The 26979-nt window shown below is 41.6% G+C and overlaps 1 protein-coding gene across 2 annotated transcripts in view; it reads left to right on the plus strand.

Moving 5' to 3' along the window:
• The window catches only part of LOC140735886 (AP-1 complex subunit gamma-1-like), a 161602-nt gene that overhangs the window by 96013 nt on the left and 38610 nt on the right, over nt 1-26979 (plus strand). For both annotated transcript variants that reach the window (XM_073061459.1, XM_073061460.1), the window contains 4 exons: nt 5176-5265; nt 6436-6563; nt 10372-10476; nt 13223-13358. In XM_073061459.1, the coding sequence (XP_072917560.1) occupies nt 5176-5265; nt 6436-6563; nt 10372-10476; nt 13223-13358 (459 nt within the window). The remainder of the gene's footprint in view (nt 1-5175; nt 5266-6435; nt 6564-10371; nt 10477-13222; nt 13359-26979) is intronic.

A 26979-nucleotide genomic window follows, 5' to 3' on the forward strand; every position in this document is an offset into this window, starting at 1 on the left:
CTAGATTACTTATAATTCCTAATACAATGTAAATGCTATGTAAGTAGTTGTTATACTGTATTGTTTAGGGAATAATGACAAGAAAAAAAGTCTGTACATGCTCAAACAACGAGTGCTGGAGAGAGAACTTCCGGGTTTTCCTGATCCGCGGTTGGTTGAATCTGCGCATGTGGAACTTGCAGATAAGGAGGGCCGACTGTGTTCACCTCCAATTCCTTGTCCCCCATTACTACCTCACCATGGTCATTTTCCAGCAGTCCTATATCTACTCTTGCCTCTTTTTCTCTTTATATATCTGAAAAAAATACCTTTTGATATGCTCCTTGATGTTATTGGCTAGCTTACTTTCATATTTCATCTTTTCCCTCCTTATGGCTTTTTAGTTGCCTTCTGTTGGTTTTTAAAAGCTTCCCAATTCTCTTAACTTCCCACTAATTTTTGCTTTAATTTATGTCCTCTCTTTTGCTTTTATGTTGTCTTTGTTCAAAGTTCAAAGTCAATTTATTGTCAAAGTACATAGGTCACCATATACAACCCTGAGATGAATTTTCTTCCGGGTATACTCAATAAATCCATAATTGAACAACAACTATTATAGAATCATTGTAAGACTGCACCAACTTGGGTGTTCAGCCAGTATCCAGAAGACAACTAACTGCAAATACAAAAAAATGAATTAATAGTAATAAATAAACAAGCAATAGTTATTGAGAACATGAGATGAAGAGTCCTTGAAAGTGAGTCCACAGGCTGTGGGAACGTTTCAGTAATGGGGCAAGTAAAGTTGAGTGAGTCAAGAACCTAATGGTTGAGGGGGTGTTATCAGTCCTGAGGCTCCTGTACCATCTTCCAGAAGGCAGCAGCGAGAAGAAAGCATGTCTTTGGTAGTGGGGGTCCCTGACAATGTATGTTGCTTTCCTGTGACAACATTTCATGTAGTTGTGCTTAATGGTTGGGAGGTCTTCACCCGTGATGGACTGGGCTGTATCCACCACCCTTTGTAGGATTTTCTGTTCAAGGACATTAGTGTTTCCATGCCAGTCTGTGTTGCAGCCTGTCAATATACTCTTCACTATGTTTGTGTCATTCTGCTCTTATAATACTTCTTTGGAGTGTATCTATCCTACAATGAATTGCTTCCAGAAACTCCAGCCTTTGCTGTTCTACTAGTGTCCCCTTCAAATCAACTTTGGCCAGCTTCTCTTTCATGCCTCTAATTCCTCCACTGAAATACTGATAACATCTGATTTTAGCTTCTCCCTCTCAAGTTGCAGGGTGAATTTAATCATATGATCACTATCTCCAAAGAATTCCTTTACCTTAAACTCCCTAATCAAATTGGGTTCACCTAATCCAAAATAGCCTTTCTCCTAGTGAGCTCAACCACAAGTTGCTTTAAAAAACCATCACATAGGCATTCTACAAATTCTCTATCTTGCGACCTAGCACCAGTCTGGTTTTCCCAAACTGTTTGCATATTGAAATCTCTAATGACTATCATCACATTGCCTTTTGACATGGCATGCCTTTCCTATCTCCTGTTGTAATTTGTACCCCACAGCCTGAATATAACTCCCATCAAGGTCTTTATACCCTTGAAGTTTCTTAACTCTATCCACAAGGATCCTACATCTTCCAATCCTATGTTACCCCTTTCTAAGGATTTGATTTTGCTTTTTTACCAACAGAGCCACATCACCCCTTCTGCCCAGCTGCCTATCCTTTTGATGCAATGTGTTAAGCTCCCAATTTATAATCTTCTTTCAGCCACAACTCAGTTATGTCCACGATGTCATATCTGCCAATCTCTAACTGATCATCTGTCTTATTCCATATACTGCATGCATTCAAATATAATACTTTCAGTCCTGTATCCATCACCCTCTATCGATTTTTGTCCCCACGTTACACTGCAACTCATCCGACTGACTCCAATTTTGATTAATATCTGCCTGTTCTCCCTAAGAGTCTCACTACACACGGCATTTGCTTGTATACCAACTGCACCATCATCAGCTCTACCACTCCAGTTCCTATCCTCTACCAAATTAATTTAAACACTGCCCAACAGCTCTAGCAAATCGGCTTCAGGTGTTATCCGTCACTTTCGTACAGGTCGTACCTTACCCAAGATCCAGAAATCTGAAGCCCTGCCCTCTGTACCAGTTCCTCAGCCATGTATTCCTCTGTCAAATCATCTTATTTTTACCTCCACTAGCACGTGGCACACCCTGGAACTTTTCAGCTTTCTATTAAATTCCCTAAATTCTCCTTTCAGGACTTCCTCCCTTTTCAAAGTTCAAAGTGCATTTATTACAGACAGACAGACATACTTTATTGATCCTGAGGGAAATTGGGTTTCATTACAGCTGCACCAAGAATAGTGAAGAAATATAGCAATATAAACCATAAATAATTAAATAATAATAAGTTAATCATGCCAAGTGGAAATAAGTCCAGGACCAGCCTATTGGCTCAGGGTGTCTGACACTCCGAGGGAGGAGTTGTAAAGTTTGATGGCTACAGGTAGAAGTGACTTCCTATGCCGCTCAATGTTGCATCTCGGTGGAATGAGTCTCTGGCTGAATATACTCCTGTGCCTAACCAATACATTATGGAGTGGATGGGAGACATTGTCCAAGATGGCATGCAACTTGGACAGCATCCTCTTTTCAGACACCACCGTCAGAGAGTCCAGTTCCATCCCCACAACATCACTGGCCTTATGAATGAGTTTGTTGATTCTGTTGGTGTCTGCTACCCTCAGCCTGCTGCCCCAGCACACAACAGCAAACATGATAGCACTGGATGTATACATACATCCATCCAAGTATGTATACTATATACAACCTTTAGATTTGTCTGCTTACAGGCAACCACAAAACAAAGAAACCAAATGGAACCCATTTTTAAAAAAGCGACCATCAAATGCCCAATGTGCAAGAAATAAAACCAAATTGTGCAAACAATAAAAGTAAGCAAGTAACATTCAGAACTGAACTGAGTCCACAGCCACAAAGTCAATTATCTCTGCAGCGGATCCAGGAGCCCGTTAGTTGCAAGCCACAGTGTCAGTTCAGCACAGAGATAATTAAACCTCACAGAGCAGCAAGCTGAACTCTGGCTGCGACCCCTGAATCTTTTCAATCTGGCCTGGTACTTAGATTGGCCAAAACCTTAGGTACTTCCGTGCTCTTGGACACGGGCCCTCCGCTTCGATATGCTCTCAGCCCTGGCCTCAACTGTCTCGATTCAGCCTGTGTCCGACCTTTCCATCTAGACCAGCTCTTAAGTCAGCCAAACAGCAGTTTGTTCCTCTCTCTCAGGCCCAGGCCTTGCCACCTTAATTCTACCACTTAGGATTGCCTCCAGGTCCACTCTAGCAATGGCCAAACATTGGCTCATTCCATGCTCGCGGGTCTGGGTCCTGCCACCTCGATGTGGCCTGTACCTGCCACAACCATCTTGCACCTACAAGACTTTAGATCACACTGCAAAAGTGCCAGGTGGTACACAACATTCAAAAGCTCAACTCCGAAAAGGAAGTTACAGGCAATGATTATTTCTGAGAAAAAGTGTGATTAATTAAGTGGTTGATAGTCTTGTTTGCTACCAGAGTGTCGATGGCATGTTTCACCATGACCACCTTAAACCAGATCAATTTCCTTCCAATGTAGCTATGGAATCCCCTATCACTATTGCAGTCCTCTTCTCCCCCCCTCCCCCCACTTACCTTCTGTACCACAGTACCAAACTCAATGCAAGAGACCTGATCACTGCGCCAACCCCCCCCCCCCCCCCCCGGATAGATTGTCCCCCTCAACAGTATCCAAAGCATATACTTATAATTGAGGGGAATGGCTGCAGGTGTACTCTTCACTAGCTGCACATTTCCTTTCCTTCTGACAGTCACCCAGGTACCTACCTTCTGCAGCTTAGGGGTGTCTACTTCCTAACGATCGTATCACCTCCTCATTTTCCCGTATGAACCAAAGGTCATCAAGCAGCAGCTCCAGTTCCTTAACACGTTCTCTGAGGAGCTGCAGCTCATTGTACCTAGTGCAAATTAGGTTATCCGGGAAGCTGGAAGTCTCCCAGAATTCACACATCTCATTAAAGAACACAACACGGCCCCTGGAGCCTTCCTCACTGCAGTAACTGACTAAGAATGAAGAAGAAACTTACCTCGTCCAAGCCTGTTGAGCCGAAGCCTCCCTGGTCTAACACTGGTCCACTCACATGATGGCCACTCAACTCGTCCCCACCTTATTTTTATTTGCCTTTGCAAATGAATCGTGATACAATTGGGCTGCCCGAAAAAGTTGAAATCTCAGAAGTGCTACTTTTTAAATCATTCACGCCTACCTGTCTGGAGCCTCCTCTGTTGTTTCAATTGGACCACCACTGTGCTTCCATAAATTCACCTGTCTGTATCTTCCCTGAACAAAAAAACAACATTGGAAGATCTTAGCAGATGAAACAGCATCTTTGGAGACAAATATATATCAACAACTTCATCCACTAAATTCTACAGTATTCCTTTTTTTTGGTCCAGATTACCATATCTGCCACCTCTTCTGTCCTCAGACTTCCTTATTGGCTTCTTAATATTTTGTCTCTGTTGCCTTCAAATTTACTTAGAAATTGTTATTGTTACAAATATGAACTGTGATCCTTGACTATTCAGTGCAATCCTTGTCAACCCCCTCCCCTTATAACAACTCTTTAATGATTTTCTTCAAATCTGAATGGTATAAAATGTTCGAATAAATAAGTCACTCACTCAGTTCAGCATTACAATAACAGTCTTGGCTAAATTCAGTTTAACTTGCTAACTGCCTTAACTTTTATTTTGATTATTGCCTTCTGTCTTAGTCTTCCCATTTTGATTAATAGCAAGACAAGAAAAACTGACTTGAAGTTTCAGACTAGTGAGCATTTTGGTTCAACCTCTATTGGATGGCAGTCTTTGCTGAAGTTGAAACAGCCAATTGCTCTTTGTTCTGCCTTTCATGCATATGCTTCCACCTTCCAGATCTTTCTCCATTTCAGCAACCTCTCATTATGTTAAGTATTCTTTGTTTTACTTTATAAACCAGTTGCCAAAATTTGCATGAAAGTAACTTGGTCCAAAGTGGGCTGATGTGTTTCATTTTGATCATTTTTTTTTAACAGCAACCTCTTGTACAAGTTGCAGTGTGGTGTATTGGAGAGTATGGGGATCTTCTGTTGTCAGGAGAGTTTGAGGACGAAATGCCAGTTCAGGTACAAATGTGCTATGCGTTTTGCAAACTTGTCACTCTCTCTGCTGAAGTGAATTGAAGTCTCTTGAGCAACTGAATTGCAATTTTTTTCTGCATGATCCTTTTTGTTTCATTCATCTAGTGTCAACTCTGTTATGTCATGGCATTTAGTAGTACACCTGCTTATATACAGACATCATGTGGCAGAAACCCGGTGCATAAAAGCATCCAGACATGTTCAAGAGGTTCAGTTGTGCAGATGAAACATCAGAATGGGGAAGAAATGTAATCTAAGTGACCATGACTGTGAAATGATTGCGGTGCCAGACAGGGTGGTTTGAGTATCTTAGAAACTGCTGATCTCCCAGGGTTTTCACACGTAAGTCTCTAGAGTTTACAGAGAATAGTGCAAAATATAAAGAACACTGAGTGGCTGTTCTGTAGGCAAAAACACTTTGTTAATGAGAGAGTTCAGAGGAGAATGACAAAATTGGTTCAAGCTGACAGGAAGGTAAGAGTAACTCAAATAACCATGCATTATAACAGTAGCTTGCAAAGGAGCAACTCTGAATACACAACACGTCAAACTTGAAGTGGATGGGCTATAACAGCAGAAGACCACATTAGATTTCACTCCTGTACCCACATTATTAGATACATCCTAATAAAGTGACTACTGAGTGCATATGTAAGTTTTATAAGTTGTGTGCCATTCACCTTGCCTTTGTTTTAAATGTGTCACTGAATACTAATACAGAATTGCCTCTTATAATTGGCTGACCTAATGAACTTCTGCCCAATCAAAAATCTTATTGTGTGGGTCTTGAGTGTTCTTGGTGTTTCAGCCATCAAGGAGTTTAAGTTAGGCGGAATTGACTAGCTGTTCTTTTGTTACCCATAAACTGATCTTGAACCCATCTTTTTTTTGTTCAAATATGGAGAATTGCAAATAAATTGCAACATATTAAAAATTAATAATCTGTTTTAATAACTTCTGTTCAAATGTGTTTTTAGAATTGGATTATGCAGCTCTTGCTGCTTTTATTGGGCTCCATTGTCTCCAACTTTGCATGTTCAACGTGAAAGCTTGTCAAAGCATTCTTTGTATCATGGGGGTTTTAGCCGCTATTCTGTGGGTACTCAGCAGATTCAATCTCATTGTACACACTCTGCTGTATCTTTACCTATGTAGGTTACAGAAGATGAGGTGTTGGATGTTTTAGAAAAGATTTTGCACTCCAGTCTCTCAGCACTTGCAACACGTGAATATGCATTAACTGCCATTATGAAGCTTAGCACACGACTGCAAAGCAGCACAAAGTAAGTGGAAAATATGTTGTCTCACCACCTCAAATGTTCATTAACTGGTTCTCTTTAAGTGATAGTAAATCTTTCAAATAGCAGTATGGCTGAGTGGTATTAAAGCATGCATCCAGTGAGTCATTGATCTATACCGAAAATGTTCTTTTTCACAAAGGAAATATGGTATTTTTAATGTAAAATTCATATTTTTAAACTAATTTTGCACATTGAGTAATACAATTCTTGAATAAATTTGATTATCATTGCATTAACATTGTTGTGGGAAGCACCTACCAGAAATCTATATAGCTGATCCACTAACTCCAAGATCACTCTATACTTCAGTGTTCTTAAGGTTGCTACCATTTACTCTAAATGTTCTAACAAATATTATTAACATCTGTGGCTACAAAATAGGTTAAAGGGTCCGCATAAAGAATAAGATGGAGAATAAATGTGGATCAAGGTGACTTACCAACACCATCTCAAGTACTTACAGCAGTTGGCATAGGCAGATAGTGTTAAGTTTGGTGTTCTTGGCCATATCCTATAAAGATATTTCTATATATTATTTCATTTTATGTGCTTTTGTTATGTGATTTTTTTTGTCTCACAAGTCTGCAGATCAAACCTTGATCACTGGTTATTATGACTCATGAGGAGTAGCTCAAATAAGTGTGGTAACAGTATAGTCCAGTCTGTTGATTTCCCATAGATGTGAGGTAAAAATTACAAATGACTATTAAAAAAAAGCTTCATGTGGAACAAAGTAACTAAATTCATAAAATCTTACAGCACAGAAATAGGCCCTTTTAGCTCACTTCGTCAATGCCAGCCACTAATCCCTCTGCATTTGCCTGCATTAGGCCCATATCCCTCTGTGTTTCCTTTCAAATGCCTTTTGAACGTGAATTATATCTGTCTGTAGCACCACAACAGACAGCTGAGTCCAGATAACCATCACCCTCTGGAAACATATCCTTAGTATATATACTTATATAAGGTATATTTTAAAATTTCACCCTCTCACTTGTGCTTTCTAGTTAGTTTCATGCCCCGGGAAAAAATACATTATCTATCTTATCCATATTTCTCATAAGTACATAAACATCTTCAAGGTAAATTGGTTTTTTATAGTCATATGTACCAAAGTACAGTTAAGAATTTGTTTTGCTTGCCATATGTGTACAGATCATTTCACTACAAAAGTGCATTGAGGTAACATGGGAAAACAATAGAATGCAGAATGAAGTATTCTGATCATTACAGGTAAATTGTGAGGTCATGAATTCATTTTATCATGCTACAGGACATTTGGTAGGTGCTTTTAGGGGAGGGAAAAGATAATGTCCTTCATAGGTGGAGACTTTAAATATGTTGGCTGATTTATCAAGGCAGCAAGAGGAGTAGACAGCTATGGAGGAGAGCCTGATTTCCACAATGTTCTCAACTGTGTCACATATCAACTTCTGCCTGAGAAGTAATTTTGATCCGTTCCCATTTGCCTATCGGAGCAACAGGTCCACAGCAGATACAATCTTATTGGCTCTTCACTCAACCACGGAGTATCTGGACAGCAATGATGCATACATCAGGATGCTCTTTATCAACTGCAGATCAGTATTCAATACCATTATCCCCTCAAAACTATTCAATAAGCTCCTAGACCTTAGCCTCAATTCCTCCTTGTGCAACTGGATCCTCCATTTAGGATCGGCAACTATATCTCCTCTCTGATCTCCATTAGCACAGGTGCACCACAAGGCTGCTCTACTCACTTTTCACTTACGACTGTATGGGTAAGCAAAGCTCCAATATCGTATTCAAGTTTGTTGATAACACCACTGTCATGGGCCCAAAACAAAGGTGGTGATAAATCAGCATATAGGAGAGAGATTGAAAATCTGGCTGAGTGCTGCCATAACAACAACTTACTCAATGTCAGTAAGACCAGGGAGCTGATTATTGACTTCAGAAGAAGGAAACCAGAAGTCCATGAGCTAGTCCTTATCGAGGGATCAGAGGTGGAGAGGGTTAGTAACATTAAAAATTCCTCAGTGTTACTATTTCGGAAGACCTGACCTGCTCTCAAGCACCTAAGTGCAATTACAAAGAAAGCACGGTATCACCTCTGCTTCCTTTTGAGTTTTTGAAGATTCTGCATGACATCTAAAGCTTTGGCAAATTTCTAGAAATATGTGGTGGAGAGTATATTAACAGGCTCTTTCACAGCCTGGTATGGAAACACCAATGTCCTTGAACAGAACATCCTACAGAAGTAGTGGATACAGCCCAGTCATCACGAATAAAGCCCACCACCATCCCTCCCCCCCCCCCCCCCCCCATATCATTGAGCATATCTGCATGAAACAATGTCAAGGAAAGCAGCATCCATAATCAGGGACTCCAACTCCCAAGTCATGCTGTCTTCTCACTGCTGCCATCAGGAAGAAGGTACAGAAGCCTCAGGACTCTCACCACCAGGCTCAGGAACAGTTTTACCCCTCAACCATCAGTCTCTGAACCAAAGGGATAACTTCACTCAGCTTCACTTGCCCCATCAATGAAATGTTCCCACAACCAATGGACTCACTTTCAAGGACTCTTCATCTCATGTTCTCAATTATTTATTGTTTATTTATTTTTTATTATTATTGCTTTTGTATTTGCACAGTTTCTCTTTCTGCACACTGGTTGAACCTCCAAGTTGGTGTGGTTTTTTCATTGATTCTGTTAATGGTTATTATTCTATAGAGTTATTGAGTATGCCCACAAGAAAATGAATTTCAGGGTTGTATATGGTGTCATATATGTACTTTGATAATGAATTTACTTTGAACTTTGCAGTTTATTGTGGTCTGAGCAGAGTAGTTGTATACCTAGGTGTGATGCATCCAGAAAGGATGCTTTCTACGATGCATCATTAAAATTGGTAAGGGTCAAAAGGACATACCATATTGTTTTAGTATCCCCTAGACACCCCAGTTGACTTGTTGGAGGAGCCCCACTCCTCTTCAGGATTTTCAGACCTGTCGGGGAACAACAACTTGCCTTACAGGGCAGCTGAATCCATTCCAAGTTCCACTTGTATCAATGCTCTACCTTAATTTTCTAACGAGAGTAAACCTAGCCTATCCATTCTCTGCCTGTCCTCCATTCCCAGCAAGATCCTAGTGAATCTGTTCTGCCACTCTTGCCACAACAACTTTTCTGGACTATCACCAGAATGGTACCCAATAAGTGCCATCTAGCCAATATCTGGTACACTGAAAAAGGGACATCTCAATTCTTAATCAGTGCCTTAGCCTTTCAGGGAAGCATGCCATATGTCTTCCTCATTACTGCACCCACCTGTGTTGCCAATTTTAGTGAGCTACTAACTTGAATTCCAAAGTCCCTCTATACACTAACACTCTTTGGGTCTCTACCATTTACTCTATATGTCTTACTGGATTTTGACCTGACTTGCGTTGGGTTAGCTTGTGATAAGTGCCTATGTGAGTGTCGCTCTAATGTGGCAATTTAGGATGAACCTCTTCATGCTTCTATACAAATTGTGCCTTATTTGGCCTCAAGTTTCTCTTATTAGGGTATAAGTCTAATTACCTGTTTGAGGAACTATTTTGCACCAAAAGTTAGCACCTGCAAGATAAAATGGGGGAAAAAATGGTAACAGTGGTGGTAGGGAGGGAGGGAGTGGTATAGGATGGATGAATGGGAATTACTCATCCATGAATGCTTCTTGAGCACTTACTACTTTGGAAAGTTGCTTCTTTTTTTACTAGTTGACACAGGATGTTTCACTTCAACATCTGGTCCTTTACAGTCGCATCAGAAAGGCAGTTTCTATCTACGGAAGCAGTTTGGATGTGGAGCTTCAACAGCGAGCAGTGGAATACAGTGTTCTCTTTGTGAGGTTCGATCACATGAGGTTAGTGAGGTCAGAATTTTTATTATGGAAATGACACACAGGTAGAATGCAATTCATCGTCATCGTTCTTCATGGACTTTGCTCCCGGCCCCAGATTTAGGAGGGTTTCTTGGGTTACTTTTTTGCTGAGTTGTGTTGATGGAGGTTTGCAAGCAGTTATATGGTCATGTTGTGTGTGAAGTCGAATGTCACACAATATCCCTGAGGACTAAAAACATGAACACAAAAACATCCACAATGATGAGTCAATTTTTAAGGAAACACAGTAATTTTTTTTACTACTATGCCAGATGGTTTAAAAGTGATTTATAAAATAATGGACACAATGCTTTTTCAAAGGAAAATTCACTTACCATTTTTTTTTGTTTTGTTGTTACTTTGAATCTGCTGCCTTCTACTGGATTTCTTGTGCCACATCATCTAAGAGAATTTCAGCTGGGTTTTGACATTGAGCTTCTAACATATTTTGTTGTATTCACATAGCCCACATAGCCATCAGACAGTAGTACTGATTGGGTCTTTTCATCAGTCTTTGCAGCTGTAGTAAGAGTTCTAGGGTTATCCTTAGCTTTATATGGACAAAAAAGAGAGATCTGGTTAACTCAGCATAACCAAAATATAGAAGAATCTGGTGCCATCTAGATTGCTAGTTTTATATGAATGATGTACATACCAAACCAACCATCGTGGAGGGCAAATAGTAAAACTACATGCAATTTGTGAACATTTTTGATATTTATCTCAAATAACATTGATAAATTTATGCACATAATAGTATAACAAAAATAAATGAAAACTATTGTTGCAGTTACTGATCCAGGTGAAATTTTGGATGAAAGCACTAAAGATACAGTTGCTAAATTCACTGATGATAGAGTGGTATGCGAGTAAACTGAAAAGAAACTAAGACTATAAAGAAATTATACAGATAAACGGAATAGTCAAAGATCTGGAGAATGGATTAAGATGTAAGGAAAAAGTGGAATTATTTATTTTGAGAGACAAGTACTTTATCTAAAAGGTGAGAGATTACAATTCTTGAGGTGGAGAGGGAGGTCTAGCACTTGGTTTGAAAAGGCTTCATTTTCATTGCTGCCAGATCTGAGTTCCTCCAGCATTTTTGTATTTGCATACAGGTACAAATAACGTGGAAAGCTAGCAATGTTATTGTTTATTGTAGGAGAATTTGTGGTATTTGTAAAGAAGCTGCACATTGGTTATAAAGAGCATTGTCAAGAGCACGCATACAGTACCAAGCACATTATTGGTCTTATTTCATGAAGATATGAAAACATTTGAATCAGTTTGTGAAATGGGTGGTTTGCTTTTATCAGAAGATTACATAGTCTAGGCATGTATCTGCTTGAGTTTAGGGTAGGTATTGCTATAATTGAAACATGAGTGAATGCGGAGAGGATGTTTCATCTTGTGGGAGAATCTGATTAGAACTTGATTTTAAGGAATGCAAGTATAGCACTGTGGAAGAAATGGCTGGTGTGGACTTAAAGCTAGATTAAAGTGTCAAGGCCCAGGAGCAAAATACAAACTGGTGTTTAGCATCATTATTCCATGCCAGCCACGATCCCCCACCTGAGTTCATCCCATCTCCCTCTCTTCTCATTACTACCATCAGGCAGGAGGTTCAGGAGTCTTGGTTCCTATACTGCCAGATTCAGAAGCAGTTGTTGCCCTGCCCAGGCTCCAGGCCCAGCTTCATCCCCCTCATCTCTGAATTGATTCTGCAGCCTGTGGACTCACTTTCAGAGACTCTGCAGCTCATATTTTCTGTATGATTTGTTTACTACTTTTACTTTTTTCATGTTTTGTCCTCGTTGGCACATTGGAAATCTGGCAGTCTTTGTTGTGTGTGTTCTTTTGTGGATTCTGTTGTATTTGTTTTTTTCTCTGTGGGTGCCTGCAAGAAAATGAATCTCAAGGTTGTATATGGTATATATACTTTGATAATAAATTTACTTTGAACTCTGAGGAATGGGATGGGTGAGGAAGGGGGTTGATGTGAGAAGCTGGGAGGTGATAGGTGGAAGAGGTAAAGGTCTGAAGGAATCTAAAGGAGAAATCAGTGGACCATAGAAGAAAGGAAAGGAGGAAGAAACCAGAGAAAGGTGATGTGCAAGTGAGGAGAAGTGGTTAGAGGGGAAACAGAATGGACAACAGAAAAAGAAGGGGGGATGGGGGAGTAATTACCAGCAGTTAGACCCCACCCACTGAGGATATTGCTCATTGTGTTGTGGGGCACTGCAAGCATACAAGATATGATAAAACAGATCTCACAGTACAAAACTGGGAATCCATGATGAAGGGTCTCGGCCCGAAATGGGGAGATGTCAGAGGATTTTTAAACAGTGGGGTTTACACTTTTGAGGGGGATGGTAGGGTCAAATATATTAGGGACATTTTTAAGAGGCTCTTAGGCAAATGAATGAAAGAAAAATAGAGGGCTATGCAAAGTTACCTTACTGTAGGTTAGCAGCTCAGCACAACATTGTGGGCCAAATCAACTGCACTGTGCTGAACTGTTTAGTGTACTGTACTGTCTTTCCCTCTCACCTAATCTCACGTATAATCTGCCATCTTGTATTCCTTCCCCTCCCCCACCTTTTACTGGCTTCTGCTCCCTTCCTTTCCAGCTCTGACAAGGGTTTTGGCCCGCTATAGATATTGCCTGACTTGCTAAGTTCTTGCAACATTTTGCATGTATAATTTTTAATACTTGTGTTTCTCTTAGACCAGCTTTACTAGAACGAATGCCTCTCATTCAGAAGAGTGGTACCAATGGACCTATAAATGCTACAGTTAACGGAGAAGAAAAGGAGGAAGGGGGGAACTTACCAGAGCAAGAGCAGCTCTCCCAGCAAGCCCAGGTATGCACGTTATGTAGAATTTTCAACCGTGTATAGTAGAGAAACTGCTAAGTGCATAACTTTCTGAGGTAATTGTCATTAATGTATTCATTTCCATATGCTGTATACCAGTCTTCAGTGGAATTAAACAGTTACCATCTGATAATTTTACACCATTCATCATTAAAATAGCAGTTTGCTTTTTCTTGAGTCATTTATACAGCACAGATTCTAAACTTCACTGTGCTGCTTCAGGGAAGGGAAAAATTACCTGGATACTAAATTTGAAGTACTTAATCTAATGGCGGTCCTAGGGCAAGAGGGTGTGAATGTGAGTGACACAGGTAGGGGTATCTAAGAAGTAGTGTTGGAGGAGCCTCAGCCCTTGAGCTGAGATTGTTATTCACTTTTGAGGATGAGACTGGGGGCTTTTGGAAGGATGAGCAAATGAACTGTGCCACCATGGTTTAAGGGGCCATTCAAGAGGAGAAGAAAAGAGAAATATAGTTGTAATTGGGGAATATAGTCAGGAATAGACACAATTCTCTGTCGCAAGTGTCTAGGGTCCTGAAGGCTATGTTGTCTGCCTGGTACCTGGGTTCAGGACATCTCATCTAACCTGCAGAGGAATTTTGGAGTAGGAGGGGCAAGATCCAGTTGTTATGGTTCATGTGGTTGCCAAAACTGCCTAGGAACTTTGAACAGCTAGAACAAAATTACAACACAGAACCAAAAAGGTAATAATCTCTGGATTGTTACTTGAGCCATGTGCAAGTTGGCACAGAGATCAGAGAGGTAAATGTGTGACTCAAAGATTGGTGTGGGCGAAGTAGGTTTGAAATCATGGGACATTGGTACCAGTATTAGGGAAGGAGGAATCTGTTCCGATGGGACGGGCACCACCTAAACCATGCTGGGACCAGGGTCATGGTGAATTGCATAACTAGGACTGTGGGTAGGGCTTTAAACTGAGTAGTGGAGGGGTGGGTTCAACAGCTCTGTAAAGTATGGATAAAGTAAATGAGAAGGGAGAGCCCAAGAGAAGTTACTGAAGTCCTTCAGTGTAACGTATAAGACAAAGTTCAGAAAGCGATAAGAATTTAATTTCATGTAACATGGGGACAAAATTGAAAAGGATAGTGAATACAGGATGGATGCTGCTATTTTTGAATGCATGTGTTATATTTGAGTGGTTGAGCCAACTAGGGAAAAGGCAATTCGGTGATTATAATATACACAAGAATTTCTGCAGATACTGGGAATCCAAAGCAGCATACACAAAATGCTGAGGAACTCAGCAGGTCAGCTGGCATCCATGGAAATGAACAACGGTTGATGTTTCGGGCGGAGATCTTTCTTCAGGACTAGAAAGGAAGGAGGGTAAATGCCTGAATTAAAGGTGGGGGGGGAGGGGGAAGAAGGATGTCTGGTAGCTGATAGGTGAAGCCAGGAGGGTGGTAAAGGTAAAGGACTGGAGATGAAGTAATTTGATAGGAGAGGAGATTGGATCATAGGAGAAGGGGAAGGAGCAGGGACGCCAGGGGAAGTGATAGGCAAGTGAGAAGAGGTAAGGAGCCAAAGTGGGAAATAAAAGAAAAGGGGAGGGGGAGAGAATTTTTCTTTACTAGAAGGAGAAATCACTATTCATGCCATCAAATTGGAGGCTACCCAGGTGGAATATATGATGTTACTTCTGCACCTCATCATGGCAACAAGAGAAGGACATGGACTGACATATCAGAACGGGAATCAGAATTAAAAAGTTTGGCCATCAGGAAGATCCGCTGTTTGTGGATGTAGCAGAGGTGATCGATGAAGCATTTCCCCAATTTGTGATGGGTTTCACCAATGAAGAGGACACTGCATCGGGAGCACTGGATACAATAGATGGCCCCACAGATCCACAGGTGAATTGTTGCCTCACCTGGAAGGTCTGTTTGGAGCCCTGAATGGTGGTGATTGGGCAGGTGTAGCACTTTGGCTGCTTGCAGGGATAACTGCCGGGAGGAAGGTGAGTGGGGAGGGATGAAAGGACAGGGGAGTCCTTGTGGAAAGTGGAGAGTAGGAGGGAGGTAAAGATGTGTTTGATGGCAAGATCCCTTTGGAGACAGTGGAAGCTGTTGAGAATGATTTGTTGGATGCAGAGGCTTATGAGTTGGCAGTTAAGGACACAAGGAACTCTCTCACTGTTAACACCAGTATTCAGGTGCCCTCCTGAAGTCAACAACCATCTCTTTTGTTTTGTTCACATTCAGAGACAGGTTGTTGGCTCTGCACCAGTCCATTAGCTTCGGAGCCTTTTCCCAGACGGCAGGAGGGAGAAGAGATTGTATGAGGGGTGCATGGGGTCCTTCATAATGCTGTTTCCTTTGCGGATGCAGCGTGTAGTGTAAATGTCCGTGATGGGGGAAGAGAGACCCCGATGATCTTCTCAGCTGACCTCACTACCCGCTACAGGGTCTTGCGATCCGAGATGGTGTAATTTCCAAACCAGGCAGTGATGCAGCTGCTCAGGATGCTCTCAATACAACCCCTGTAGAATGTGATGAGGATTGGGGGTGGGAGATGGACTTTCCTCAGCCTTCACAGAAAGTAGAGATGCTGCTGGGCTTTCTTTGCTACGGAGCTGGTGTTGAGGGACCAGGTGAGATTCTCCACTAGGTGAACACCAAGAAATTTGGTGCTCTTAACGATCTCTACCGAGGAGTCGTCGATGTTCAGCGGGGAGTGGTTGCTCCGTACCCTCCTGAAGTCAACAACCATCTCTTTCGTTTTGTTCACATTCAGAGACAGGTTGTTGGCTCTGTACCAGTCTGTTAGCCGCTGCACCTCCTCTCTGTAAGCTTACTCGTCGTTCTTGCTGATGAGACCCACCACGGTCGTGTCATCGGCGAACTTGATGATGTGGTTCGAGCTGTGTGTTGCAGCACAGTCGTGCTTCAGCAGAGTGAACAGCAGTGGACTGAGCACCGCAGCCCTGGGGAGCCCCCGTGCTCAGTGTGATGGTGTTGGAGATGCTGCTCCCGATCCGGACTGACTGAGGTCTCCCAGTCAGGAAGTCTAGGATCCAGTTGCAGAGGGAGGTGTTCAGGCCCAATAGGCTCAGCTTTCCAATCAGTTTCTGAGGGATGATTGTGTTGAATGCTGAACTGAAGTCTATGAACAGCATCTGAACGTATGTGTCCTTTTTGTCCAGGTGGGTTAGGGCCAGGTGGAGGGTGATGGCAATGGCGTCGTCTGTTGAGTGGTCGGGACGGTACGCACTGCAGGGGGTCCAGTGAAGGGGGGCAGCAGGGTCTTGATATGCCTCAGGACGAGCCTCTCAAAACACTTCATGTTGATGGATGTAAGTGCAACAGGACAGTAGTCATTTAGGCAGGACACTGAAGACTTCTTCGGCACGGGGACGATGGTGGCGGCCTTGAAGCACGTTGGAATGGTGGCGTTGCTCAGGGAGATGTTGAAGATGTCAGTGAGAACATCTGCTAGCTGGTCTGCACATCCTCTGAGCACTCTACCAGGAATGTTGTCTGGTCCAGCAGCCTTCCATGAGTTGACCCTGCACAGGGTTCTTCTCACGTTGGCCACGGTGAGACGCAGCACCTGTTTATTTGTAGGAGGAGTGGACTTCCTCGCCACCACGTCATTTTCCTCCTCAAAACGGGCGTAGAAGTTATTCAGCGCATCTGGGAGGGACGCATCACCTGCACAGTCAGGTGATGTTGTCCTGCAATTGGTGATGTCCTGGATGCCCTTCCACATGTGCTGCGTGTCACCACTGTCCTGGAAGTAACTGTGGATTAGCTGGGCATGTGCACGCTTTGCCCCTCTGATGGCCCGGGACAGTTTGGCCCTTGCTGTTGATAGGGCTGCCTTGTCACTTGCTCTGAAGGCGGAGTCACGGGTCCTCAGCAGCGCATGCACCTCCACAGTCATCCATGGATTCTGGTTAGCGCATATAGTGATGGTCTTGGACAGAGTAACATCATCAATGCACTTGCTGATGTAGCTGGTCACTGATGCTGTGTACTCCTCTAAGTTGGTAGAGTTGCCATCGGTTGCAGCCTCCCTGAACATGTGCCAGTCAGTGTGTTCAAAGCAGTCTTGAAGAGCAGAGATGGCTTCTGCTGGCCAGGTTTTCACCTGCTTCTGAACTGGTCTGGAGCACCTGACAAGGATTATACTGGGATTAGCATAACAGAGATGTGGTCTGAGTAACCGAGGTGGGGGTGGGGCTCTGCCTGGTACGCGTCGGGGATGTTTGTATAAACTGGGTCCAACACGTTCTCCCCCCTCGTTGCAAAGTCCACATTCTGATGGAATTTGGGGAGCACTGACTTAAGGTTCACGTGGTTAAAATCACCGGCAACAATAAATGGTCCATCAGGGTGTATGTTCTGCAGTTCGCTAATAGCCCCGTACAGTTCACAGAGCGTCTCCTACCATTTGTAGGATTTTCCTTGTAATTTTATTTATATAATGGGTCCAGGACAGGTCTTCTTGAGATAGTAACACCCAGAAATTTAAAGTTACTGACCCTCTCCACCTCTGACCCTCCAAATGGTCCTGGCTCATGGACCTCTGGTTTCCCTTATGTGAAGTCTACTTCATGTGGAAGATGCCAGCTCTATGCCAAAAATTTGAGATGGTCGGGCTAAAGTGAGTGTAGTTCTTATTACTAAGGAGAAAGTGTTTGGGAAGTTGAAAGGACATGTCACCAGGACCAGATAGACTATACCCTAGGGATATCCCTTTAGAACAGAAATTGGGAGGAAATTCTTTGGCCAGGTGGTGGTGAAGCTGTGGAAATCATTGAAACCAATGGTTGTGAAGGTAAAGTCATTGGATACATTTAATGCAGACATTGATAAGGTTCTTGATTAGTAAGGGCATTGAAGGTTATCAGGAGAAGGCAAGAGAATGTTGTTGAGAGAGAAAATAAATCAGCCATGATCAAATGGTGGAGCAGTCTCAATAGGCTGAATGGCTTAATTCCTATGGTCTTACAGAAACAGGCCGAGTCCCTTCATGTCTATGCTGACCACAGGGCGCCTATCTATACTAATCCCATTTTCCAGCTTTCAGCAGACTACCTCTCTGCCTTGGCAGTGTAAGTGCTTATCAAGATGTTTCTGCATCTCTTCAGCATATTCTAACTTCCTTTACTATGGCAAAGAGTTTCTCAATTATCACTATGTCTAAGCCCCCCTCATAATTTCATATACCTCAGTCACCCATCCCCTCCTCCCACCCAGCTTCAAGGTAAACAAATCCATCCAATCTGAAATACTCTATCCCTGGCATCCTAGTAAATTTCCTGTGCAACCTGGACCACTCAGTACACCACTTGTGTCCTGACTAATGTTCTATAAAGTTACTCCTTAAATGTTTTTGTTAGATTATGGTTAAAAATGATCTTTCATTAGAGAATGTGAAAATAGTGATTAATCATGGGGATTAAACAGATACATTGCAGTAAGGTTGCTAGATGAATTATTAAATAGGCTGTGATATTTTAGATTGGTACGTACATAAAATATGCATTTTCATAGTTGTGATAAAGTAGAATTTTAACTTGGGGAAATAAAATAGTTTTTCAAGTATTTCCTCTTTGTTTTATTTGATTTTATGTAGCAATACTGAGTGGAGTAGGCTCATGCAAGCTCTTGAGCCATGCCACCCCAACAACCCTCAACAAACCTGATTAACCCTGACTTAGTCATGGCACAATTTACAATGGCCAATTAATCTACCCAGTAGATCTTTGGACTGTGGGAGAAAACCAGAGGTTTCAAAGAAAGCCCACATATTCCATAGGGAGGACATACAGAGACTCCTTACAGATAAAGGTGCTAAAATTGAACTCCGAATTCCGGAATGTCCCAAACTGTAAGATCGTTGCACTAACGACACACTACCATGGCACTACCTTGCTGATTATGACCTGTTTTACCAAACCACTTACATTTTACCAGCAAATCATTTAAGGTCTGCATTTCTGTTTAGCTGTTTGACAATTATAAATGGTCTCAAATCTTGTGCATCTCAAATGAAATGCAGGTAATTTAGTTCCTAGTTTACATCTAACAAGCTCCCATAGATAGAAGTGGTAGTGGCAGACACTGTCAAAGTGGATTGAGGGATAAATATTAGTTACGAAAACTTCAGCACACTGAACCTCCAATTTTGATTATCTGCAATTCCATTATTTTTATATAAATATCATCTTTTGAAACCCTGGCAGATGGACTATTTACAGTATATTCCGGAGTATAAGCCAACCCGGAGTATAAGCAGACCCACCATTTTCTTTTTTTTGTAATTTATTTTTTTATTGAAGTTCATCAAACAAACATTTCCATAAAATGTATTTCAGACATTATACATATATATCATATAATCATATATATCGCAAAATCTCCACAAAGTATTTATCTGGGGTATACACTTAAAGAGTGGAAAGAAAAAAACAAGCAAAAGGAAAGAACTATGTACAAGTAGGGAATGATTTTTTTTTACAACAGGTTCATTGATTTATGAGAATAAAATCAGGCCTATGAGGCATTATGTAGTTAAACCATTTTTCCCAGTATGAATCAAATTGTTCCAGCTTATGATTAACAGATGCTGTTATCTTCGCCATTTTGTAAATGTCCATTGTAATTTCCATCCATGTATTTAAAGTTGGGCTCTCCTGTGATAACCATTTCCTAGTAAGAGTCTTTTTACCAGCCACCAACAGTATATTCATTAAATATTTATCTCTTTTCAACCATTCTTGAGGTATATATCCAAAATATATGGCCTTACTCTCCAAGGGTATTTCACATTTAAAGATGTCTCGTAGGGCATTGTGTATCCCCCTCCAATAGTTTTTGATAACAGGGAAGTCCCAAAAAATATGATAATGATTTGCATTTTGATTTCCACAATTTCTCCAGCAAACAGGGAGGTTACTATCATAATGGGATTTCTGAGAGGGCGTAATAAAATATCTTATCAAGTTTTTCCATCCAAACTCCCTCCATTTCTGTGAATTGGTACACTTCCATTGATATCTCCATATTGTTGTCCATTCTTCCTCAGATATAATTATCCCTCCTTCCTTCTCCCATTTTGTTTTAATGTATGAAGTCGAATGTGTTTTAAGATTTGACAACCCCTTATACATGCTTGAAATGATTCTACTACCGTTATCTGAATTATATGCTTTTCTAAAGAGCTCTATCAAGCATGTATTTGCCTTGGTTACATTTTTAAGCGTCATTAACATATTGTCGCATCTGTAAATACCGATAAAAATCTTGTTTTTCTAGATAGATAGATAGATACTTTATTCATCCCCATGGGGAAATTCAACATTTTTTCCAATGTCCCATACACTTATTGTAGCAAAACTAATTACATACAATACAATACTTAACTCAGTATAATATGATATGCATCTAAAATCACCCTCTCAAAAAGCATTAATAAATAGCTTTTAAAAAGTTCTTAAATAGTTTACTAAAATACATTAAATGGTAACTTAAGCTCAGTCCTAACCCCGGCACTTTAACATATCTTACCCCTGGCGGTTGAATTGTAAAGCCGAATGGCATTGGGGAGTAATGATCTCTTCATCCTGTCTGAGGAGCATTGCATCGATAGCAACCTGCTGCTGAAGCTGCTTCTCTGTCTCTGGATGGTGCTATGCAGAGGATGTTCAGGGTTTTCCATGATTGACCGTAGCCTACTCAGCGCCCTTCGCTCTGCTACCGATGTCATACTCTCCAGTTCTCCACCTTTCTAAAAGGTGTTTCTCTTTAAGCATTTCAAAACTGAACAATGTTCCTTCTTTCATTATGTTGCAAAGAACTGTTATTCCTTTAGCTGTCCAGTTCTTAAATCTAGCATCCAATTTATTTGGTATAAAATCAGAGTCATATGCACACCATTTAAGAATTGCAATATCTCCCTCTAGATTATATTCTTTTATAGTGGTTTTCCATATCTTAAGAGTCAATTTCACCCATGAGTTATCAATAGTATTTAAGTACCTTCGCAGGTTGTTATCAGCCAAAATTGCTTGTATGGGGATGGGAAGTACCCGCTCCTCAATGTTTTTCCATTGAGTGTCATATGATGGGTTGCACCAACGTATCACAGCTCTCAACTGTGCTGCAAAATAATAATCTCTAAGAGAAGGCAAGCCCCATCCCCCCTTTTCCTTTGCTAATTGCAAAGTTTTGAGACGAACTCTAGGCCTTTTACCCCGCCAAATATACCTTGATAGCATCTTGTTCCATTCACTGAATTGATTTTGATTAATCTCTGTTGGTAAGGTCTGAAAGAGATATAACAGTCTGGGCAGTATATTCATTTTAATAGACTCAATCCTTGAACTAAGACTGAAAAAAGGAATCAGACTGACCCCCCCATTTTCAAGGTTAAAAAAGTGACTTTTTCATGTTACCTTTGTATAAGCCGATCCCTTTTGTAGAGGTTTTTGATTTAACCAGAAAAGATCACAAGATCTCACATGCTGGTTTCAGCTGTGCTGGACCCGGAACCTGGAAATTTTGTGAACCAGTACCCACTAAGAAATACACAATGTAGAGCGTTATAAGCGAATTCTTAATAAATAAATCAGGGAGGGAAATTTTGGATTAGGTCTCCAATGGTAAATAATCCTTTGAAATGTAACCCCTGCAGAACCATTTAGCGCCCATCATAATCTTGTTAAACTATAACACGGGGTGGTGGGATCAGTACGTCTATGCAGTATTAAGTTTGCGACCGCCATGTATAAAAGATTAAAAAGAATGCGATATTATGCTGGCTTCAAGCTGAATGTTGTTGATTTGCTAAAGGAACAAATAATTCTGCAGCTGCTAAGAAGTTTAGTGTAAACGAGAAACAAGTGAGAGAGTGGAGAAAGGCAGAGGAAACGTTGAGGGAAATTCCAAAGATGAAATGTGCAAACCGCAGGAAAACATGCCAGTGGCCAGAACTGGAAGAAAAAGTTTTAGAGTGGGTGAATCACCAGCAATCGTCCGGATACATTGTTACCAGAGAAATGATTCAAGTTCAAACGTTGAAATGGGCTAAGAAACACCGTGAGGTCAGCAAAAATTTCAAAGCTACACAAAGTTGGTGCACCTGATTTAAGAATAGACGTGATCTTGTGTTGAGACAAAAAAGAAAGATTGCTCAGAAAATTCCCGCAGGGTGTTGTTTACGTTCAAGAACCCTGCTGGATGGACGAAGCCGGTTGCTTGAAGTGGGTTAGAGAGGTGTGGCGTCGACATCCTGAAGGTTTCGGGAAGGAAAAGTCGCTACTTATCCGGGATGTGTTCAAAGCGCATTTGTCAGGTGAGACAAAAGCAGCATTGAAAGATGAAAATACGGACATTGCAGTCATCCCCAGTGGTTTGATCTCCGTGCTCCAGCCACTAGATGTGAGTTTAAACAAATCATTCAAAGAATTCATGCGACGACAGTGGAACAAATTTGACTCAAAAACAGCCAATAAATACAACCTGTCTTCCGTGTATTCATTTTTCCAAAGTTGGCACCCTGTGTATAAGCTGACCCCTTAATTTTAAGACCAAAATTATGGGCCAAATTCTCGGCTTATACACCGGAATTTACAGTTTCAAAAAGGCAGGTGGGTGATGTACATGTTTAATTTTGTTCTCTTAAATATTCTGATAAATTTGAAGAATTTTTTTGGCTCCTGGGGAAATTTTAATTGTTTTCTATTCTTATATTTAAATAAAACACGACCTCAGCATAGAGTGAAAGGGACTAAAAGGCAGCCAGTTTAGCTCAAATGATCGTAGCCAATGTACTGAAAGTAACAAGGTCCCAGGATTCACTCTAGGTGGGGACTTCAGTGTGCATCACCAACAGTTGCTTGGCAGCACCACCACTGTCTACACTGGTTGAGTCTTGCGGATACGGTTGCCAGCCCTCGTTTACAGTAAACAATGAGTAAATCAACATGGGGATGATAAACCTCGAATTCATCTTCACAGTTTTTCCTCTGGCAGATACATTTGTCTGTGACTGCATTGGTTAAAGGGATACTCCGTAGTGTTTGTGGAGACAAAGCTCTCTTAAAACTGAGGGCACTGTTCATAGTGTTGTGGGCCATGACAAACGTACTTGATATGGTAGACAAAACAGATCTTGCAGTACAGAATTGGGTATCCATGAGGCAGTGTTGATGATCATCAGCAGTAATGAATCTCACCACATCCTGTAATCTTATGGTCCAGTATTTCTTCCACATTAATATCAAACCAGGGAATTAACTTTTTTTTTATGAGGAGTTCAGAAGGACATACCAGGAACAGCACCAAGCATACTTAAAGTACAAACTGCTAGGGCAGCAATACAGGACTACATTCAGATAAATTGAGCTAAGTACTCACATAGCCAACAAATTATCTGAGATCTACAGTACTACAACACACAGTCACGAATCAGTGTTCATTAACTAATTGAAGAAGGCACCTGCAAGAAAAGACTCAGCTTTGATAGCAGGCTCAGGATGTGAGCCTAAAGAAAAGGCTATATTACTGACTCTGTTCAGCCAGAAAAGCTGGGGAATGGTGCTGCTGAGATCCCTGCCATCAGAAGCCAATCTTCAGGCAATTTGATTGACTCTATGATGATGACTGAGCACAGGATACAGCAAAGGCTATGAAAGGTAGCATCCTGTATCATATCAGATAGATTGTGAGGATGTGGCGAGTGCACCTGTGGCCAATTGATCTTGCAGTGAACCGATTGCGCCTTCTACATGCTTTTGGGCACAAGTTTTCGAGTGTGTATGTTTTTATCCTAGTGGGCCCGGTTCGTCGCTCCATGCTGTTTAAGTTGCCCTGCCTGTACTGTTACTAACATGACTCAGTAAAAATATTTATTCATACTATTGCATTGTAATTCTTGTTCTGCGCATGCGTAACATTTGGTACAAGGATCAAAACAAGAATGACCACTCTGCTCCAAGCACCCGATCCAGCTTTGGGCCGCAGCTGTGGCAAAACTGGACCCTGGAATCTGGCTGCAGTTGAAGAAAACCTTCAACTAAAATTGGTAGGAGTTTGGACTACATCAAACTCCTACCAATTTTAACCCTACAGCAAAGCTGGAGGAAGCAATGAAACTCAAGCTGCTCCTCACGCACCTTTGAAAACTCAAGCAGAAATATTTCGATGCTCTACAGCTACAGAATTAATCTGAACTGATGGGTGCATTTGAGGCTTTGAACAACACTAGGGGGACACAGGTCTTTACGACACACTTCACATTCTCATAGCTGTGGCAGGCATCCAAAGAGAACGTAAATGATTTCATCACAAAACTAACCCTAGTGGTGCAGGAATGCAAATACAAAGATTTTCCCCCCGAACAGATTCAAAGAAGCAATGCTTATCCAAATGTTCAGTGTTGGAGTCCAAAATGGGAGGACTCAGGAGAGCCTACAATCCAAAAAACACGATTTGTTCTGGGACAAAGCATGCTCCGTAGCTTGCCACTAGGAGGCAGTCAAGAGAGGTCTTACACAGATTCAGCCACCCATATCAACACTGATTAAAGCAGTACTGGAGTAGATGGCCCCTTCTGAAAATGTTAATGTTCATCAGCGGATACCAACCTGCAGCTCAGTCTCCACAGAGGTGTCATAAGTATAGGGAAAGGCATGCCCAATGGTCCAGTAGCAAGTTGGTCAGAAGATAGGGCACTTTGAGAAGGTATGCTTCGCTAAGCAGTGTGCCATTAGAAAATGGCAGACCATCAACTTAATACAAGGAGATGGCCAGAACAAGGAAACGGGCACTGTTTTTATAAGTTCATGAAGTTGTTATTGTTCCTCTCCAAACTGTGTGGCATATCGGGTGGCATTTCTTTAGTGTGTGTCTGTTTTTTACGAGGCCGAGTTGCTAGCTCAATGCTTAACCCAACACTGATGGAAAGCATGCAAGGAGCCGGCCGGATTCAAACCAGGGACCATTCACCTCAAGAGTCTGGTGCTGATACCACTGCACCACCGGCTGGTTTCAAACCCATGAATTGAGCTACTGAAATCAACCTCCTTGGTTATATACACAGTGGACATGCAGCCCATAAAGTTTGAGCTAAATGTCAGGTCAGCCATCACCTTGAAGTGAATTATTCTTATGCCAGATTCCAAAATTACGACCACCAAACTTGGTGTTCCTCAGCTACACTGGAGACGGCCTGGATATGCATGATGTCTTTACAGCAGAAGGTTCACGTGAGGGGGGAGGCCTGTTACATTTACCCACGCATGTGGTCAGAACTAGAATCAGGTTTAATATCACTGACATATGTTGTGATATTTGTTTTGTGGCAGTAGTACATTGAAATACATAAAATATATAAATTACAATACGAAATGTATGTATAATTTAAATTATATGAGTAGTGTAAGATGAGAAGAAAAAAAATACTATGGTAGTGTTCATTATCCATCCAGGAATCTGATGATGGAGGGGAAGAAGCTGTTCCTGATACATTGAGTGTGTGTCTTCAGGCTCCTGCACCGTCCTGTACCATTGATGGTAGCAATGAAAAGAAGGCATGTTCTGGGTGATGGGAGACCTTAATGATAGATGCTGCCTTTTTGAGGCATCATGTTTTGAAGATATCCTGGATGTTGGAGAGGCCTATGCTCATGGTGGAACTGGCAGAGTTTACAACTTCCCACAGCTTTTTCTGATCCTGGCCTCTCCATACCAGATGGCAATGCAACCAGTTAAAATGCTCTTCATGGTACAACTGTAGAAATTGATGAGTGTCTTTGGTGACACACGAATTCAAACTGCTAATGAAATATAGTCACAGCCATATCTTCTTTGTAATTGCATCAATATGTTGGGTCCAGGAAAGATCCTCAGAGATGTTTACACCCAGGAACTTGAAACTGCTCACACTTTCCACTTCTGATCTCTTGACAAGGACTGCTGTTTTCCCTGGACTTTCCCTTCCTGAAGTGCACAATCAATTCTTTGGTCTTACTGATGTTGAGTGCAAGGTTGTTGCCGTGAAACCACTCAACCAGCTGAGCTTTCTTACTCTGTACACCTCATCCCCATCTGAAATTCTTCCAATAATAGTTGTGTTGTCGACAAGTTTATGGATGACATTTGAGCTGTACCTAGCCACACAACTGTGGATTTAGAGGGAGTAAAACAGTGGCCTAAGCATGCATCCTTGAGGTGCACCAGTGTTAATTGTCAGTGAGAAGGAGATAGTATTTCCGATTCGCACAGACTGTCTTCCTGGTGAGAAAGTCAAAGATCCAGTTGCAGTGGGAGGTATAGAGGCCCACGTATCTGAGCTTGTTCATTAGAATTGAGGGTGTGGTTGTCCTGAATGCTGAGTTGTAATCAATAAACTGCAGCCTAACATAGGTATTGCTATTGATCCAAGGGGAACCAGTGAGATTGATTCCACTGTAGATCTATTTTGGCAGTGAATCCAAGTCCTTGCCTGGTCAGGAGTTGATTCTAGCCATGATCAACCTGTCAAAGCATTTCATCACAGTAGACATAAGTGCCATTGGGGCAGCTCACCCTGCTCTTCTTGGGCACTGGTATGATTGTCACCCTTTTGAAGCAGGTGGGAA

Source organism: Hemitrygon akajei, chromosome 11 (assembly GCF_048418815.1).
Source record: "Hemitrygon akajei chromosome 11, sHemAka1.3, whole genome shotgun sequence".
In the NCBI taxonomy this organism is placed as follows: domain Eukaryota; kingdom Metazoa; phylum Chordata; class Chondrichthyes; order Myliobatiformes; family Dasyatidae; genus Hemitrygon; species Hemitrygon akajei.